We start from the raw sequence: 19,578 nt of genomic DNA, 5'->3' as shown, positions 1-19,578 counted from the left end.
ATGTCATGCAAACAATAAGACTACAAATGTCTCATTTTCATGAGCAAGAGATTTAAAATGTGATATAAGAGCACGAGCGTGTTTGTTAGTAGGGTTTACTGTGAGAATGACCTTGACAAACAACAATCATCAAGTAAATGCAATCTTGTGCTTACCCAATTGAGCACCACGTATCTGCACTGGCTTCAGACTTATCAATAGACTGTCGGTAAGATATGAAGGCATCTTGGACCTTCCCAATACTTGAGTAGCACCTTTATGAAAAGCAAAGAGCATCATTATCAAAACACATCAAATCAAGCTTCATCACATTGCTCAACAGACCTAAAAACTAACACCGTGTTGTAAATAGGCGTAATTTTGTCGGTCGCTTGGTTTCTGCAGCATCGCACTGGGTTGTCCAAACCACCATGACTTCTCATTGGTCCAAAATTACCACATGACTGTAACAACAACTATGTAACTATTATAAGTAACTATAATTTATAGCATTAATATTCAGAATAATCCATTGTAAATTGCAATTTCTGCTTACCTGCCCAGGAAGTACCAAGACTGTCCTGAATTGGGGTCTGCTTCTAGGGACTTCTGCAGACACTGAATAGCATAGCTGTTCTTGTTGGCTTTATCTCCCAACTGTTCGACCGTGTGATGCATCCAGCCTGTGGGAGCAACGGGAAACATGAGGATCAAATCAGATATTGCATTCTCAATGAAACAACTGGAACGCCAACAATAACTGAACAGTCTCCTCCAACACGAAGACACACTGTGTGCTGTAAAGGCTGTTATAAAGGCTCTCAAAGGAAGCAAATGGTTTGAGCTTGCCGTCTTCAGGGTAGGGAGGGGAGATGGGGTGGGGTGGTAGGAGACCCATGTGGCCTGGCTTCTCTCAGGCACTGAACCCAGCCAAGTTTTTAACACCTGTGGCAAGCGCCTGTGCCCGTTACCCATTACTACAGCAACCAGACCATTTCCAACTATTGCAGGGGCAACGTGGCAATGGTTTTATGGCAACTGTTTTTGTTTTCTCTCCAGACTGGTGAAAGAATGACGCTCAGCGTGATGAGGTAGAGGTGGTGTTTAAGGATGCACTAGTGTGCAATTTACACTCATCAGTGCATAGAGCTTATTCAAATAATTTTTTTGATTATTTAATATTTAGTTGATCCTTTTTATCCAAAGTAAATGTACAGATCCAACCTGGAGTTGGGTGCTTTTTATTCTGTGACATTGGTGGAAATCACCAGCTTTCCAATTTCAGGGTTTCCAACCTAGCCTAGATATTTAACCACTACACTACCTCAGCCCAAGGCAACAAGCACAGTTATCAGTTCTTGCATCAGACAAATTTGCACACCCTGGAGAACTAAGACACATTTTTTCAAAACCGGGATTATATATTTGGCGATGGTGTTATTGGGAACACCACAAGCACTTTTTGGTGGGACTGCGTGATGCAATTCTTTATTGTGAATTGTCTGTACACTAATGAGCCACAGTACTATGTATGATCTTAACATATCTAAACTGAATTGGAAAAATTGGAACAGGTATTCAGAACCTTCAAAAATCTCTAAGGGTTTCACTATTTGTGCATTTCAAAATATGCTTTTGTTTACAGGCTGCACAGAATTTGTGGTTGCAGAAGCCCACAGACAGCAGTGCAGCTTTACACAGAAATCAAATGTTGGCCAGTTAGATAGTGCTTTCAGTTACCTATTAGACAGTAGTACTCTACCGTTAACACATTTTACCATTTTTAAATCCATTCCACAGAACTCTAGATTTTCCAACAAAAGTATTGCTGAAAATGTGGAAAAAGTGGGCAGATACTGTTCTTTGCCTAGCTCAAGGCTTAACTCACATGGCAAGCATAGAAATAATCCAAGTAATATACTTTAAATTATTTTCATTTTCTCTTTTGTTACTGATTTCCACACATTTTGACTGATGAATTTTCATTTGTGCTAACTGGATCAAGGCTTTTATAGGTCAATGAAATATTTTATAGCTGAGGATAACTGGACACATCTATATTTCTTATGGGAATCCTTCACAGCGGAAACAGGAAAAAATAAAAATAAACTCTCACCTAATTGTTGGAGCGTAGTTGCCTTCACCTGTGCAGGAAGATTTTCTGTTTGTAACAGACTCTCGTAAGCTTCCTTTGCGATGCAGTGTTTCTTCTGCAGACAGACAGAGAGGGCAGAGATGTTTTAGCAAACAAAAGGACAGCGCATTTATGGCCCCTCTGAGTGAACACAAAGGGCCCTGTCTGACTGACCACTACGTCCAGTCTCAAAGTGCAGGCCAGGAAGAGTGGAAAAATTTTACTGACCAGGCCAGACACAGGAGAAGCCACACAATTACACAGACAGACGCAGGGGGAGGGTCAGTCTAGGACAGGACAGGCCAGACTACACTTAAGTGAGACAAACACAGACATGCTCTGTATCAGTGTAACTTGAGAAGCACTCTCAGAATAAGTGTTTGTTTTACTTGGTGACCTTGACAAAGATCTTTAATGGAGTAGATAGCCGACCACCAGAGCCTCACAAAAAGACCAGAGCAACACAACTCCAACCACACACAGGTCATAAAACATAAAAGCAATCTAATCTGTGTGTGGTGGTGGACATTAAATTCAACCAATTGTAAAAAAAGAGGCATTGGTTGGCTGTTTGGTGTGGCCATTATTGCTTTTGGCCTTGTAACTTAAGAAAAAAGGCAGCGAAACAGCATTTAAAGTGTCATTTTGTTTAATGCTAAAATAGTGTTGGGAACTTTGGATGGTTTTTCTGATCATAAGCTCATTAAGTTTAGTTTCAGCTGTTATCTCGAAGTCTTGTAGCAAAAAAACAAAACAGATATCATATCATAATATAAAATCTATCAAACTGTCATCTTTCACCGATTCTATCTGCAATTCTGTACTCTCATATTCTTTAAAACGTTCCTGCCCTGATGAAATTCTTTCTTTATACAATGCAACAATTACCTACATCTTAGATGACTATGCACCTGTCAAGTGTAGACTGGTTACTTCCTCTTATTCCTCTCCTTGATATACTCCTGAATTGCGGGCTATGAAAGCAAAGGGTCAACATCTGGAATGGCTCCTCAAGAAAACTGGTTTGGCTGTTAATTCTGTGGCTCTCTCTGATCACCTTGTCCAATACAAGGCTTCTCTTAATACTGCACGGGCACTGCAATAGCTCAAACTGTAAACCTAAAACTCTCTTTTCCACTTTTAAGAAACTTACACAGTATCCATCACTGTCACCACCTGCATCCGTTGAGCTATGTGAATCATTTCTCCAGTTTTTCAAAAACAAAACGGACTCAATCTATGGCTACTTTAACCTTCTGAGGCTACTGAGTATTTTGCATTTTTTCATATCCACCCAGTCACCTGACTTACTACTTTTTCCCATACCACCCCGTTTTATGTTGCTGAGTTGATTAATAAATCACAATCTTCAACGTGCCATCTTGACCCTGCACCTACTTCTCTCCTTAAATGTTCTCTTCATGCTATCACTACTCCTATCTCTCACCTGATTAATACATCACTAGCTTCTGGCATTGTTCCATTAGCTTTAAAAACAGCCATTGTCTCCCCTATACTCAAGAAACCTGGTGCTGACCCAGGTGTATTTGAGAATTATAGGCCTATTTCCAACCTTCCATTTGTGGCCAAGGTCCTTGAGAGAGTGGTTGCTTCCCAAATTCAGGAACACCTGAAGTCTAACAATCTCTTCGAGCTCTTTCAGTCAGGTTTTCACCCACTACACAGCACAAAAACAGATCTATTAAGGGTATTAAATGGCCTTATCATTTCTGCAGACACAGGTTCACTCAACATTCTTCTACTCAATCTTAGCTCAGCTTTTGACACTGTCATAAAATTCTTCTTACTCATGTTCCAGCTATAGGCATCTCCGGCACGGCTTATCGTTGATTCATATCTTATCTACAAGACAGGCAGCAGTTTTTCTCAAAACAGAATTAAAAATCATCAATTGCTTCTGTTTTATGAGGGGTCCCTCAAGGGTCAGTGCTGGGCCCCCTTCTTTTTGTAATTTATGCCCTTCCACTTGGCGAAATAAGGAAACATGGCCTTAGTTTCCACTTATGCAGATGACACCCAGATTTATGTTAGGTATATCTCCTCAACACCATTCCCACCACCATCATTATTATCTGCGTGCCTCGATGATTTAAGACACTGGTTGGATGCTAACTTCTTGAAGCTCAATGCGGAGAAGACTGAGATTTTGATAATGAGCCCCAAATCACTGATATCACGCTGTTCAGACCTTACATTGGATGTTGATGGTACTGCCATTAAGCCCTCTCTTGCTGTTCATAACCTTGGGGTGATTTTTCATACAATCACTCACATTCGAGGCTCATGTTAATAACATTATAAAGACATCCTTTTTTTATTTACACAATATTGCCCATCTCCGTCCAGTACTCAATACGAACGATGCAGAAACACTAGCCCATGCGCTCATTTCCTCTAGATTGGATTATTGTAATTCACTCATCTTTCGTTTACCCACTAAGACCCTAAATCGCCTTCAATACACACAAAATTCTACAGCTAGAGTTCTTACTTCCAGTAAAAAGTCTGCACACATCACTCCCGTTATGCAACAGCTCCATTGGCTACCAATTACCTATCGCATTCAATACAAGATATTGTTGATAAATTTCAAGGCTCTTCACACACTTGCTCCTCAGTACATCACAGAGTTGCTTCGCCCTTATATTCCTGCTCGCACTCTACAGTCTACTTGTGCAAATTTCGTGTTTGTACCGAAGTTCAGGTTGTCTTCAATAGGAGGCAGGTCATTTATTTCTGTTGCTCCTCAACTTTGAAATGCTCTCCCACATCCCCTTCGGGAACTCCTTTGAATCACATCTAAAAACTCATCTCGTCACTCAGTGTTCTCTCGGCTGCTTGTTAGGGAGTTTTGTGTGTGTGTGTGTGTGTGTGTGTGTGTGTGTGTGTGTGTGTGTGTATATGTGTTATCTGTCCATTTGTTGTATTTCATGTATTTGCTCTCATGTAAAGTGACCTTGGGTTTAAGAAAGGTGCTATATAAAAAACTTATTAAACTAATAATAAAAATTATTATTATTATTAGTTTTCTTATCCCAGTTTAATATGCAGATACAACTATAACAAAAACTATAAAGGCAGGGCTGTTTGTTTTTCTGACCAATGGAAGACGGGAAGTGTTCAGAAAACCTGCTTGAACAGTTTTTACTTTTGCAATTCCATTTCGTCTCTAACACAAACAAGGCTGGAGAACAACTAACCCGGTTAAAAAGAAAGAGCTGGCTGGGTGACAAGAGCCTGTCATTCATCACAGAGACTACAGGTAAGATGATGCAAAATGGAAGGATGGGGGTGACTGGTTGACTGATCACACACATAGCACCAAGGTGACGTCCTAGAAGCAAATCCATCAATCATGTAGTTATGTTTGGATAGCAGTAAAATGTGTGCAAAGGAAACCCCTAGACCGATGAAACTGCCCTGTCAACTCTATGACCTGTTTCTTTTACAAGCGATCATTTATAACATTAATCAAGTAATGTAACAAGTCTCAACAGAAAAAATGATTTACTGATTTCTAGAGAAAATGATAAATAAACCTTTCAACATTATAAGAAATCATGTTTACTTGCCAAATTGTCGGTAAAGTACTACACTACCCATAATCCTGAAGTGAGATCCACCAATCAGAGAAGTCTGTGTTGCCATGGAAATTGCAAGCAGGGTTGTGATGAATTATTGCAGGCTAAGTACCATTAGTTATGGGATGTTGTAGTGTCAGAGCATAAAACACAGCGGTGGTGTTTTCTGACCAAAAAACAAAACAAAAAGATTTGATCAAATTCTGATAATCTTTTTGACAAAAACTGACCGTTTACAATGCTTTATAGGATGAGTAGTACTGTACATTAATTACCTCATTAGATCAAAGAGTCTTGTACCTTATCTTTTTTCATATTTTAAACTGCTTTTTCTCTTTGAATGAATTCATCTGGGAGCTAGTTAGTTTAATACAATGTATTAAAGAATTTTCTTAAATGCCTTTGGACCTTTATCTGGGCAGATGCTATTTTAATTTGAAGTGAATAAGGAGGCTGTGAGGGACAGAAGTACAGTTTGTCCAATTTGTTGTAAAGTCTTAATGTCTTTAGTCATGTCTTATTTTTAAAACATATTTTAAAGGGGGGGGGGGGGTTTCAGGCCACTGCAAATTTTTTTACAAATAATCATTTTCAATGTTTCGTCAAGGTACCAAGTAACACAGTACAACACACTGAACAGACAGTTCACATCTGTTTCCCACAGCCTTGAATGCATTTACTTTAAATGATGGTGTAGTGTCTATATTACCTATTCACTAAAATAAGGCCACTGTTGTGCATTATCATACAGAACCAATAAAACCTTATACCCCAAAACATCAGTACCAGCACTTTATGCACTGTATGTACTGTATGTATGTATGTGTGATATATATAGAGTTGTGCTCAAAAGTTTGCATACCCTGGCAGAAATTATGAAATTTTGACATTGATTTTGAAAATATGACTGATCATGCAAAAAAAAAGAAAAAAAGAAACCTGTCTTTTATTTAAGGTTCGTGATCATATGAAGCCATTTATCATCACATAGTTGTTTGGCTCCTTTTTAAATCAATGATAACAGAAATCACCCAAATGGCCCTGATCAAAAGTTTGCATACCCTTGAATATTTGGCCTTGTTACAAACACACAAGGTGACACACACAGGTTTAAATGGCAATTAAAGGTTAATTTCCCACACCTGTGGCTTTTTAAATTGCAATTAGCATGTGTATAAATAGTCAATGAGTTTGTTAGCTCTCACGTGGATGCACTGAGCAGGCTAGATACTGAGCCATGGGGAGCAGAAAAGAACTGTCAAAAGACCTGCGTACCAAGATAATGGAACTTTATAAAGATGGAAAAGAATATAAAAAGATATCCAAAGCCTTGAAAATGCAGTCAGTACTGTTCAATCACTTAAGAAGTGGAAAATTCAGGGATCTCTTGATACCAAGCCAAGGTCAGGTAGACCAAGAAAGATTTCAGCCACAACTGCCAGAAGAACTGTTCGGCATACAAAGAAAAACCCACAGGTAACCTCAGGAGAAATACAGGCTGCTCTGGAAAAAGACAGTGTGGTTGTTTCAAGGAGCACAATGTGCCGATACTTGAACAAAAATGAGCTGCATGGTCAAGTTGGACTTTCCAGCACGACAATGACCCTAAGCACAAGGCCAAGTTGACCCTCCATTGGTTACAGCAGAACAAGGTGAAGGTTCTGGAGTGGCCATCACAGTCTCCTGACCTTAATATCATCAAACCACTCTGGGGAGATCTCAAACGTGTGGTTCATGCAAGACGACCAAAGACTTTGCATGACCTGGAGGCATTTTGCCAAGATGAATGGGCAGTTATACCACATGCAAGAATTTGGGGCCTCATAGAAAACTATTACAAAAGACTGCACGCTGTCATTGATGCTAAAGGGGGCAATACACAGTATTAAAAACTAAGGGTATGCAGACTTTTGAACAGGGGTCATTTCATTTTTTTCTTTGTTGCCATGATTTGTTTTATGATTGTGCCTTTCCGTTATAACCTACAGTTGAATATGAATCCCATAAGAAATAAAAGAAATGTGTTTTGCCTGCTCACTCATGTTTTCTATAAAAATGGTACATATATTACCAATTCTCCAAGGGTATGCAAACTTTTGAGCACAACTGTGTGTGTATATATATATCTACACACACACACACACACAGTACTGTGCAGAAGTTTTAGGCATTTCTGAAAACTGTTTTAAACAGCACAAATTCTCCTAGGTACACCTGAACAGTTTTTCTTGGATGTTGGCAGATAGGATGTTTCAAGCTTCTTGGAGAATTCACCACAGTTCTTCTATCTATTTAGTCTCAATTGCTTCTGTCTCTTTATGTAATCTCAGACTGACAAGATGTTCAGTGGGGGGCTTTGTGAGGGACATGACATCTGTTGCAAGGCTCCCTGTTCTTCTATTCAAATCTTTTCTATTTGCAAAAGTAATGTTTGGGAGTCTAACATTTATATTTCCTATTGACACACTAAAGCTGAAGATATAAATAACCATCTTAAGACAAATGGTTTTGTGAAACATCTTATGTGCCTATTGCTTTTGCACAGTACTGTGTGTATATATATATATATATATATGTATAACACATACACACACACACACACACACAGTTGAAGTCAGAAGTTTACATACCCTTAGGTTGAAGTCTTTAAAACTCATTTAACCACTCCACAGATTTCATATTAGCAAACTATAGTTTTGGCAAGTCATTTAGAACATCTACTTTGTGCATGACATGAGTAATTTTTCCAACAACTGTTTACAGACAGACTGTTTCACTTTTAATTGACTATAACAATTCCAGTGGGTCAGAAGTTTACATACACTTAGTTAACTGTGCCTTTAAGCAGCTTGGAAAATGATGGGTTAATTGGCTAATTGGAGTCAATTGGAGGTATACCTGTGGATGTATTTTAAGGCCTACCTTCAAACTCCGTGCCTCTTTGCTTGACATCATGGGAAAAACAAAAGAAATCAGCAAAGACCTCAGAAAAAAGATTGTGGCCCTCCACAAGTCTGGCTCATCCTTGGGAGGATCAAAGTGCCTCAAAGTACCACATTCATCTGTACAAACAATAGTATGCAAGTATAATCATCATGGGACCATGCAGCCATCATACCGCTCTGGAAGAAGATGCATTCTGTCTCCTAGACATTAACGTATTTTGGTGCGAAAAGTGCAAATCAATCCCAGAACAACAGCAAAAGACCTTGTGAAGATGCTGGAGGAAACAGGTAGACAAGTATCTATATCCACAGTAAACCGAGTCCTATACCAACATAACCTGAAAGACTGCTCAGCAAGGAAGGAGCCACTGCTCCAAAACCACCATAAAAAGCCAGACTACAGTTTGTAAGTGCACTTGGAGACAAAGATCTTACTTTTTGGAGACTTACGAAACAAAAATGTAACTGTTTGGCCATAATGACCATCGTTATATTTGGAGGGAAAAGGGTGAGGCATGTGTAACGGTAGCCAGCTGATAGACAGCTGTGCAAAACCTCACTCTCCTGACCTCAAGAAGTGCACTAGCGACTGACGCTAGAGGCTGTAGCCTTTACCCTCCTTGTTAGCGCACCTGCCTCCCATGCCAGAGACGCCAGTTCGAGTCCCATATGGAGCGGGTAGAACAGGAGCATCACACATGCAAGCCGAAGAACAACATCCCAACCTGAAGCATAGGGGTGGCAGCATCATATTGTGGGGGTGCAGGAGGGACTGGTGCACTTCACAAAATAGATGGCATCATGAGAAAGGAAAAATTATGTGGCTATATTGAAGCAACATCTCGAGACATCAGCCAGGAAGTTAAATGGGTCTTCCAAATGGACAATGACCCCAAGCATAAGCAAGTTATTGTGAGAAGCTTGTGGAAGGCTACCCAAAACATTTGACCCAAGTTAAACAGTTTAAAGGCAATGCTACCAAACACTAATGTAAACTTCTGACCCACTGGGAATGTGATGAAAGAAATAAAAGCTGAAATAAATCACTCTCTCTACTATTATTCTGACATTTCACATTCTTAAAATAGTGATCCTAACTGACCTAAGACAGGGAATGTTTTCTACGATTAAAGGAATTGTGAAAACGGAGTTTAAATTTATTTGGCTAAGGTGTATGTAAACTTCTGACTTCAATTGTGTGTGTGTGTGTGAGAATATATATTTATATACATATACACACACACACACACACACACACACACACACACACACCGTTCGAAAAGAGGAACACTCACCTGAATTTCATATACATGAGCAATGTGGAACTGAACTGTGGGAACAAAGAGGAACCGTTTAATGCCATAAATCATTTTCTGATGGAAACAGTGCATTCAAATCTGACATTAGGTAAAAATTTCAACCAGTGTTCTTTCTCTTCATGGTTTCAGCTTTAGCTTTGAAAAGAGTGTACAGACACAGGGAGGGAAGAATATTAGCTTGCCCTTAGTGCACTTCAAGCATGTCATTACTGCTTGTGTGCAGGGCAACACATGCCTGAATTCAGTCATGCAGTTTCCTTGGTAACTAGAGTCTAGGGCAGGGTAGAAATAGCAATAAGAGGGAAAATCATATTGAGGAAATACTCAGTGAAGACAGGCTTTGCCTTTTCCCTTTGAAATCCTCTCTCTCAGGGAAACAACACTTTCTGAATTTATGGTACAGATCCCAAGCATCACTTCATAATGTGACTGAAATTAATGATCTTATCTAAAATTAAATTGACTACAAATAAATATACTTGGTGAAAGATACTTACTTTCAGCTTTGGACAAAGTGCAGGGTGTGGAGTCAATCAAAGCCAGCTGAAAATGCTGCAGGGAGACAAAGTGAGGTTTGATTATACTGGATATAGTTAATAGCCTTTAGGGAAATTCGATTCAGTGCACTAAGTATCTTGATAGTTTGAATCACCATTTTGAAATCCTATTGTTAATCAAGCCCATTAATTTTGTAACATTTCATAACCTACCTACATAGTGAACCAAATGAACAATACAAAGAAATTACTATTGGCTACAGTAGGGGTAAAGTTTTTGTTCCAACAAACACAGTTATACTTCCAAAAATAAATCTCCTCTTGCTAATAATACAGAATTAGCAATATGGGAATTATAACACAAACCAGTATTTTTATTGTGTCGAGCACCATAATGCCAGCAAAAACAGATTTGACCAAATGTATCTACACTATAAAAATAAACAGGCTATTTATAAAATAATTAGATATTTTCATATTTTGAACATGCATTGATCACGTATTCCAAAACAACCTGAATCATAATTCCACCAAACAATACCATGATTCACTGTCTAGTGACACAATGACCCTAAAATGTTTAGATGTTGCCAATAAACATTCATAAATCTTAGTTGAGTAAAACAACTGCTTTACAACCATTCAGAAAATCATCATCTCTCTATGTATTCATCAGCTGCCAAGGTTCTATTCATTTTAATGAGTACATTTCACGAAACCTGTCAAGCACATCTCTGGGTCATATTTAACCCCAAAACAAACAAACAAAAAGAAACACGAAATCAGACATTGTTTAAAGAAAATGAAGCCCATTTTATTAAGATTTTTTGCATTTTGACATTATTTTCATGACCTATATTACTTTCCACCACCCATTACAGTAACTACTATTGTGTGAAAAAACAATTATATATTAATTTAATGGTAAAACATTTACATATCATAGTAGCATTTGTTGTACTACATTAAATGTATGCCAATTTAAGAAAACCACTGCATTACTGTATAACAGTAATGAGAATCACCATTGAGAAAGACTCCAATGTAAAACATCTGGATGTATTAAGGTAATGAGAATTTGGAGGGAAATTTGCTTAATCGTCACCAGCCACACAAGGGAACAGCAAGGTCAAGAGGATGTGATCTTGCAGTCATCATTGAGACAAATAGTATCATACATTACACAGGTCTATGGTAAATTAATGCACAAACATGCGTGCAGGGCATCGAAACACCATGTCAAATTCATGAGCAGCATAATCACAACACTGAGACCCCGTTGACAACTCCAGACTCAAGAAACCCACCAGCCCAAGTTACCAAGAAACAGAGCCAAAAACCTCCAGTCTGGAGAGAAGCCTCTGCCCTTTATTTTTTCAAGCACTGAAACCTATCTTCGCATAAAGGTACCTGGAGGAAACCCATCCACCTGCATAGCAACAACTGAGGAACGTGGCCATGCATTACAATATACAAATGGACCTCAAAGACACATTCAGATGGACTGGGGGACTAGAAGGTTATGACATCAAAACGTCCACAAACATACACGGCTTGTCCAGTATATAACTACTAATTAACACACAATAACCAATACAGATACCATATTCATAATTCAGCACAATGAAAAAATAAAAAGCCCTACTGATGGTGTAAGCAAGTAAGAGTGTGTTACCATGAACTAGCACCCATCAACATTAATTGTCAAACATTTAACAATCAGAGCACTAACATGCCAACGATTCACCCCAAAGCCATAGCCATAAGGTAAAAAACAAAACATGCACAAGCACACCTATCAGCTACACACAGACACCCTTTTACAAACAAGAATTACTGACCATAGCAAGCCATTTGTGCTGAGCTGGTCTCCTTTGACCAACTGTGCTTTCTACATGCTCTCTCTTTCTCCAAGGCTCTAAACTGGCAAGATAATGCAGCAGGATTACCAGTGTGTGTCTCTCTCTCTCTCTCTAACACTGATTACTATTCAAGAGAGAGCAGCATCAGCAGCTGAGAGATGATACCCTGCTCTCTATTCCTCTCTCTCTCTCTCTCTCTCTCTCTCTCTCACACTCATTCGATACATTCAGGCATTTTTCATCATGCACACACCATGTGCCTGCAGTATGCTCTCGCAATCTGAAGGAAATCAGGACAGAGACAGGAAGGCAAGGAGTGAATCGGAAAGAACAAGATGGAGAAAACAGAAGAGGAAGTCTATTCATTGCATCATACCAGCAGACATTAAGGGTGCTTTTACACAAGTGTTTTTGGCAAAGACCTGCGTTCATTTTTGGTTTGCTTGATTGGCGTGAAAGTGGTTTTCCAAACTCGGGTGTAGGGGTTCCAAAGTTTAAATTCCATGCTTCAAGAGAATGAATAAATAACTGTTTATTACATCAACTGTTTAGTGCCTTCCATTGGAAGAGTAAAAAAAGCCTGATTTTATCTGCTTCCAATTTGAGTTAAATGAATGTTCCTGGTTCAATACAAGTTAAACTCAATTGACAGCATTTGTGGCAGTTAAAGTGAGGCACTTACAATGGAAATGAATGGGGACAATGAAAGTGAATGTGGCCAATTTTTGGAGGGTTTAAACAGAAACGTGAAGCATATAATTTTATAAACGCACTTGCAATAATTCTTCTGTTAAAACTCATGTATTAATTGAGCATTACAGTCGTTTTAGGATTTGTTGACATCGTCATGGTAATGAAGCTGTAAAATTGAATATAACTTTAGACAGAAAAAGTTAGTGATTTTATCACACTAAAATCATTTTTACACACATATCCTTTATGTCTTGTGTCTATACTTTTGAAACAGTAAGTATTTTAACATCAAAAATATTGGCCCCAATTCACTTCCATTGTAAGTGCCTCACTGGAACCCAGGTTTTTGCTTCTTTTAAAGAAAAGGAGGGATGAGACAAAATAAATGTTAGTGATAATCAGTATTATGCCACAAATGCTGTCAATTGAGCTTAACTTGTATTGAACTCAGAATATTCCTTTTAAAGAAATTCAGCTACCAACAAGGTCAATGATATATCATGCATCTCTACATGCAGAAAAACTACTAGTGACTATGCAAGAATATCAATCTTTTATTTTTTTACAACACACAAGTCAGGGCAATGATCAAACTGCACTTTAAAACTAGAATATGCATTAATCTATTCTGTCAATGCAATGAATATCATCCATTTTGATATTGCCATTAAAAAGCAAGGGAATAAAAAACAATTATGCAAATGCAAAAAAAAGTGCAACACAGAGAGATACTGTAGCATGATAATCTTGTTGCATCTCCAAAAACAAATACTTACCAGAGAGTTAAAGAGGTTCGTCTGTTTGAGGAGCGCTAGGCTGTGCGGGAGAGAGTGCAGGCAGTGTAAAGAGAGCACTGCTTCCTGCCATTCAAGCTGCTGCTTTGTTCCCGTAAGTGGGACAACACAGGGAGCCGGTGCGGCTGGCAACCAGCCCCTGCCACCCCTTCTCCAGAGCAGGGGGAGGATATGCTGCACGTGCAGCTCTTGAAACTTATTAGTGCTCTGGCTCACAATACCCCGTAGGATAAGGGATGGCTGAGAACGCCTGATGCATTCACCTCTTGGAAAGCAGCGGTGCACAGTGCAGCATAAGATTCATTGCTACATGAGCATAGGCCATATTGAAAAAAAAAAAAGCAAAAGTCTGACAGTAAATCATTTAACAGAGATTACACTTGCAAAGAGAAATATTTGGCCGATTAAATATTTTAGCATTGGCCACACAGAAATTGTTATACTCACTTTAGAAATGTCCATGACTATTCTAAGCCTTGAAATCACAATTTTAAAATTCCTTGATATTTCAAGGTTTTCTATAAAACCTTTTTTCCTGGTTAAAAACCATCCAACAAGACAGGAGGACACTATCTGACCAACAAGAAAAAAATATCTAAAATCAGACATAATTGAGAACAAAGCATAACATATCATTGTGCTCAAGGATATTTCATATAGGCCTACTTGCTACAGTATGTCTCAAACAAAACACTAATATCCTTCAGTACCATCATCCTGATGAACTTGGCAAATTCAAAGACTAAATCTTCCTCAGAAGTGCTCATAGCCTGTAAGCTTGACTTCATTTCCCAGCAGTATGTTAAAAACCTGGGTATCACAACTCCTGAAAATTGCATAGAAGCCAGCAAATTGGATGGCTTCTTGAAGAGATCTGGCAATTTCAGCCAACTCTTGCCATTATTTGTTTGCAACATACATCAGATGGTCAGTAAACACTCAGTGAGCATGCACTGTGAGAAAAAACTACTGTCGGGAATTGGCACACAATAATATGTTCTCTATTTCTATTAGCTCTAAATTTAGAGTTCTTGCTCCTGTCCTCCAGAACTTTGAGGAGGATATTGGAGAGATTTATAAAGGCCAAGGAGGAGGGACACTTTAGAAAGGAGGAGGAAGTCAAAAGGCTTCATCAAATCCTCCGCATGAAGGTTTTCACCTTCCCTTATTAGGCAGTTTAGCCCAGATGGCTACTCAGCATGCAAACACTCACATTAAAAGCGCATGTAGAGCTACAAAAAAATAAATCACTCCTTCTCCTGCCCTTGATGGCCTCAAAGAGAGATGTTTAAAAAAGGACAAAATATGAGAGAGACACATAGGTTGTTGTCAAAATAACTAAATTCATCACAATACTGTGGAGCCAACACGTGGATGGTTACATGGATGGGCATTATTTATTTATTTATTTATTTTCCCCTTTTCTACCAATTTGGAATGCCCAATTCCCACTACTTAGTAGGTCCTCATGGTGGCTCGGTTACCTCAATCCAGGTGGCAGAGGACAAGTCTCAGTTGCCTCCGCTTCTGAGACCGTCAATCTGCGCATATTATCACATGGCTCATTGTGCAAGACAACGCGGAGACTCCCAGCATGTGCAGGCTCATGCTACTCTCTGCGATCCACGCACAACTTACCACACGCCCCACTGAGAGCGAGAACCACTAATCGTGACCACGAGGAGATTACCCCACGTGACTCTACCCTCCCTAGCAACCAGACCAGTTTGGTTGCTTAGGAGACTTGGCTGGAGTCACTCAGCACACCCTGGATTCGAACTCATGACTCCAGGGGTGGTAGTCAGCGTCAATACTCTCTGAGCTACCCAGGCCCCCATGGATGGGCATTATTAAACATGTGAAATACTTAGAAAACATAGAAAAAACTTCTCAATGTTTTTCTCAACCCCAGAATTATGCACAAATCCCCTGATACTTTCAGTTTACCCATAGGTATATACAGAGAGAGCCGTTAATAGACATACCTTCAGGCTTGACTCATAGTCTGTGTTGACTTTAAACATCAGACCGAGTCGCAGATGGATCTCCTTGGCTCTTGAAAAGCTGGGGTCAATGTAAAGCACTTCCTGAAATGCCTTTATCGCCCTGTGGAAGACAGAACAGCAAAAGTAGCCTTAGGGAAAAGACGTTCTCCAAACGTATACATATTTAGGGTGAAAACAGGTAAAGTAGGACACTTAAGCATCTAACGTGTGTATTATTCCATTACTGAAATTCAGCATTAAGTTAATCCTAAACTATTATGGGATGACATTGATGTAGCCATTTGGATCATAGTTTAAAAACAATATTGATGACAAATTTTTAGAAAGTATCCTACTTAACCAGTATTAACCTAAATGCATGTAATCAATTTATAAATTAATAATTACATTATAAATTGAGCTAAAAAAAAAAAAAAAAAAAAAAAAAAAAGAAGCTAACCATCTATAGAATTAAAATGTCAAATGAACATTATGATTTGCACAAAAAGCAACAAATAGCAACATTGCATGGTGCTTTGAGCTTCAAAAAGAAAAACTGCTAATAGCAGAAGCATCATTGACGTGGAAACAGTCATGCTGTACAGTCGAGCCTGCCGAAACATGTTTATATTGATGTGTGGGTAACACATGATGATATTCAAATTTGAAATATAGAGTGCCACAAACACACATTTGACTATTAAACATGATCTCCACCTCTGACAAAGCGATTGCAACACTAGGCTCACTCACAACAGTGGGTTTTGCTTATAGTCTCTGCGCAGGCAAAGAGAGGGTGTTTTTCCTGAGCTCCAGCCCACTGAACTCAATGGCCCCAAAACCCTCCCTCTTCTCCCTCCAAACACTCTTTTATGCTCTCTCTGCAAAGCACTGCAGTGTGTGAGAGCTCCCCAATGGACCATGCATGACAGAAAGAGCAGCTTTATTTTACTTTATTTTTCCCTGTAATCAAATTACTCTCACTTGGGATGTAGCTATATGTGACTATAGGCAATCTAAGGGATTACCAAATATGCAAGTGTTAATCAGACCCCTTAAAAAAAAAAAAAAAGCCCTTTGAGTTCATTCTTTGTGAAAACAGAGCGGTCTAGTCTGATATTTTACATTCTAAACACACACAAAAAATAAATAAAAATTTTAAAAAAAAAAACAAATAATTGTATAGACATGCTCATCACATTTAAAATGCACCCTCAAAATGCTTAACAGCAAGCAATGTCTTTAAATAAAATTTAAACAAAACCACAAACATTTTAACCCCCAACCAACCCTGATTCTCATAGTAATGCAGAAAAAAAAAACATTACAATATTCTCAATATCGCAGTATTTATGCATCATAGTAGAACTCCTTCCCTACTGTCTTTCATTTTGACTATTAAAAAAAAATAAAATAATTGTACAACAGCATCTTTTGTTACGATAATGTGAATTAGCATTGAAAACAATGGGAATAGTTCGGACACGTTACAGTAATGAGTAGGGTTGGGAACCGAGAACAGGTTCTTGTTCAGAACCGGTTCCATTCTTTAAAAAAATACCATAATCGTATGATCTCCGTGACTCGGTTCCATTAACGGTTCTCCTACATGCAATTTTCCGCCGACACGGCTGGAACTCCATACTGAATTACTGACAGGGTTTCCAGCAGGACATCTCTGCAGCAGCGCTGCCCTCTACTGACTCTACAGCGTAAACCACACAGCTCTACTACTGTATTTGATTCCCGATCTCAAGCCGGCTCTTTTGAATCTACGGCGCAAAACATGTGCTTCCGATATGGTTAGATTCCTGAGAGAATTGCTGAAAAGGAGCCGGTTATTCTGAATCTACAGCCCAAAACATACGGCGCTTCTGGTATAGTTTGATTCCCGAAAGAATTATTGAAAGAAGTCGGTTCTTTTGAATCTACAGCGCAAAACATACAGCGCTTCCATTTATAGTTCAGTATATAAGTAATCTTATACTGATGTGCAAGTTATGAATGTCCAATTCGAAATTAAATAAGAACTGTTGAAATCTTACAAGCCTGAAGTACAACATTAGGCTACAAAACACAGTCTAAACTGTCTCTGGAACTGTTACTGTTTATTTAATGATGATCTGTGTATCTATTAAATCAAGCAGTGCAGTTACTGACTGGTTGTTCTTATGACAATATATAATTAAAGATACACATGTTTTGTTGTAATAAGTGGAATTTTATAAAAGGATAATTGAATTAATTAAATATGCCATCACTTTTATTGTTGGTTTAGATTTCTTTAAAATATAATTTGGATCAATTAACACCTTTTACAAGAACTGTATTACATTTATTTCTGATTTGTTATATCTTTTCTTTGTAGTAATCCGAAATGATCATTATTTGGTAACAGATAGCAGAGGGTAATAAATATTAAAAGAATTGCATTTCTCATTTCCAAATAATTATTTTAAAAAAAGGTACTAAAAGAATTACTGGAATCGTTACTGGAACTGTTAAGGAATTGGAACCGTTATATTCCTTACGATTCCCATCCCTAGTGATGAGAATTGGGGGGGGGAAATGTGCATCAGTGTCCTGAAAAATAATGTCACGATAAAAAAAAAAAATAAAAAAAAAACACATATTATATTATATTATATTTATACATATATATATATATATATCTTAATGGTCCTTAATGCAGGCTTAATTTTTACTTATGCAAAATATATTTTAATATTTTTTTTGTATCGATTTGGGGTTAATTATGACACATTTACACATACACAACTTTTACATTGCAATCCAGGATAACCGATTTGCCAAAAGGATTGGTCACAAAAACCAGTTAACTAAACAATGGGCATCAGTCATTCATTTGTCTTTGGTGCTTTACCCATGTGCTAAACTGCGATTAGAAATGTGCAAAAGGGTATTTCCAAAAAAAAGTCATGTTCACCTGACACGAAGACACATTAGAGTAACTGACAGACATCCAAAAAATAATTAGGTCATACCATAACCTTTAATTGCACAAAACAATCATATTCCTCACAAAATATATCTATGAATTATGCATAATGACAGAAAAATTGCTCTCAGCAGGTGATCTGAAGTCCAACAGTAATTTTCTAGAAATGTATTGTTGAAGGCAGTGATTTTATTACAAAAGCAGTGCTTTGATGCCTGTAGCGGTGGTGTTTTAAAGGGGTTGAATTTAAAGTCGCAAACTTAAGTTTTTTTTTTGCATGCCGCTAAAATCTAACAGTTTTACCAGCACGTAAACAAAGTTATATTTCTAAACGCATCTTTAAAATCATGGCAAGTCTCTCTGAGTGCTCGTTTCTGTTTATCAACATCAGACATGTAGGTAAATTTATTCAATGGACCTCTGAAGGGAGGGAAAATTCCAAACACTGAGTGGGCGAGAAAAAGAGAGGGCATGAAAATGGTAAGCAGGTCATCTAAGTTTCTTGCTCTAGAATCAAGAGGTGGAGGAAGATAACCTCATCAGCAACAAGCATGTAAGAACACGCAATTGCACAGTGATTGAAAATAAATTACCTGTATGTCCAAATGTAAAAACAAACAAATAGTGCATTTACAATAATGCACTTGCAGTGGTATACAAGGTAAACTGCTGCACTGGAATAAATGTTAAAATACCCACTGTTTTAAAAGTTTATTTACAAGACCTAACCATTATATTTGTTAAAAGCTAAAGTGTGCAACTTTTTCACTGTTAAAATACTTTCTCCTATCCCAGCTTAAATTGCACAG

At 38.2% G+C, this 19,578-nt stretch overlaps 1 protein-coding gene across 12 annotated transcripts in view; it reads right to left on the bottom strand.

Annotated features, from left to right (window-relative positions):
- The window catches only part of LOC127447679 (lysine-specific demethylase 6A-like), an 84,841-nt gene that overhangs the window by 28,021 nt on the left and 37,242 nt on the right, over positions 1-19,578 (bottom strand). For 9 of the 12 annotated variants that reach the window (XM_051709657.1, XM_051709654.1, XM_051709652.1 and 6 more), the window contains 6 exons: positions 15,811-15,931; positions 10,477-10,531; positions 9,956-9,990; positions 2,096-2,189; positions 536-662; positions 156-254 (listed from right to left, as the gene is read on the bottom strand). In XM_051709657.1, coding sequence (XP_051565617.1) covers positions 156-254; positions 536-662; positions 2,096-2,189; positions 9,956-9,990; positions 10,477-10,531; positions 15,811-15,931 — 531 coding nt within the window. Of the gene's footprint in view, positions 1-155; positions 255-535; positions 663-2,095; positions 2,190-5,827; positions 5,847-9,955; positions 9,991-10,476; positions 10,532-12,317; positions 12,472-13,807; positions 14,008-15,810; positions 15,932-19,578 lie in introns of those variants that run through there. The other 3 variants (XM_051709659.1, XM_051709655.1, XM_051709658.1) reach the window with 3 other exon arrangements.

Source organism: Myxocyprinus asiaticus, chromosome 11 (assembly GCF_019703515.2).
Source record: "Myxocyprinus asiaticus isolate MX2 ecotype Aquarium Trade chromosome 11, UBuf_Myxa_2, whole genome shotgun sequence".
Taxonomy (NCBI): domain Eukaryota; kingdom Metazoa; phylum Chordata; class Actinopteri; order Cypriniformes; family Catostomidae; genus Myxocyprinus; species Myxocyprinus asiaticus.
This window is presented reverse-complemented; position numbering and strand designations above follow the sequence as displayed.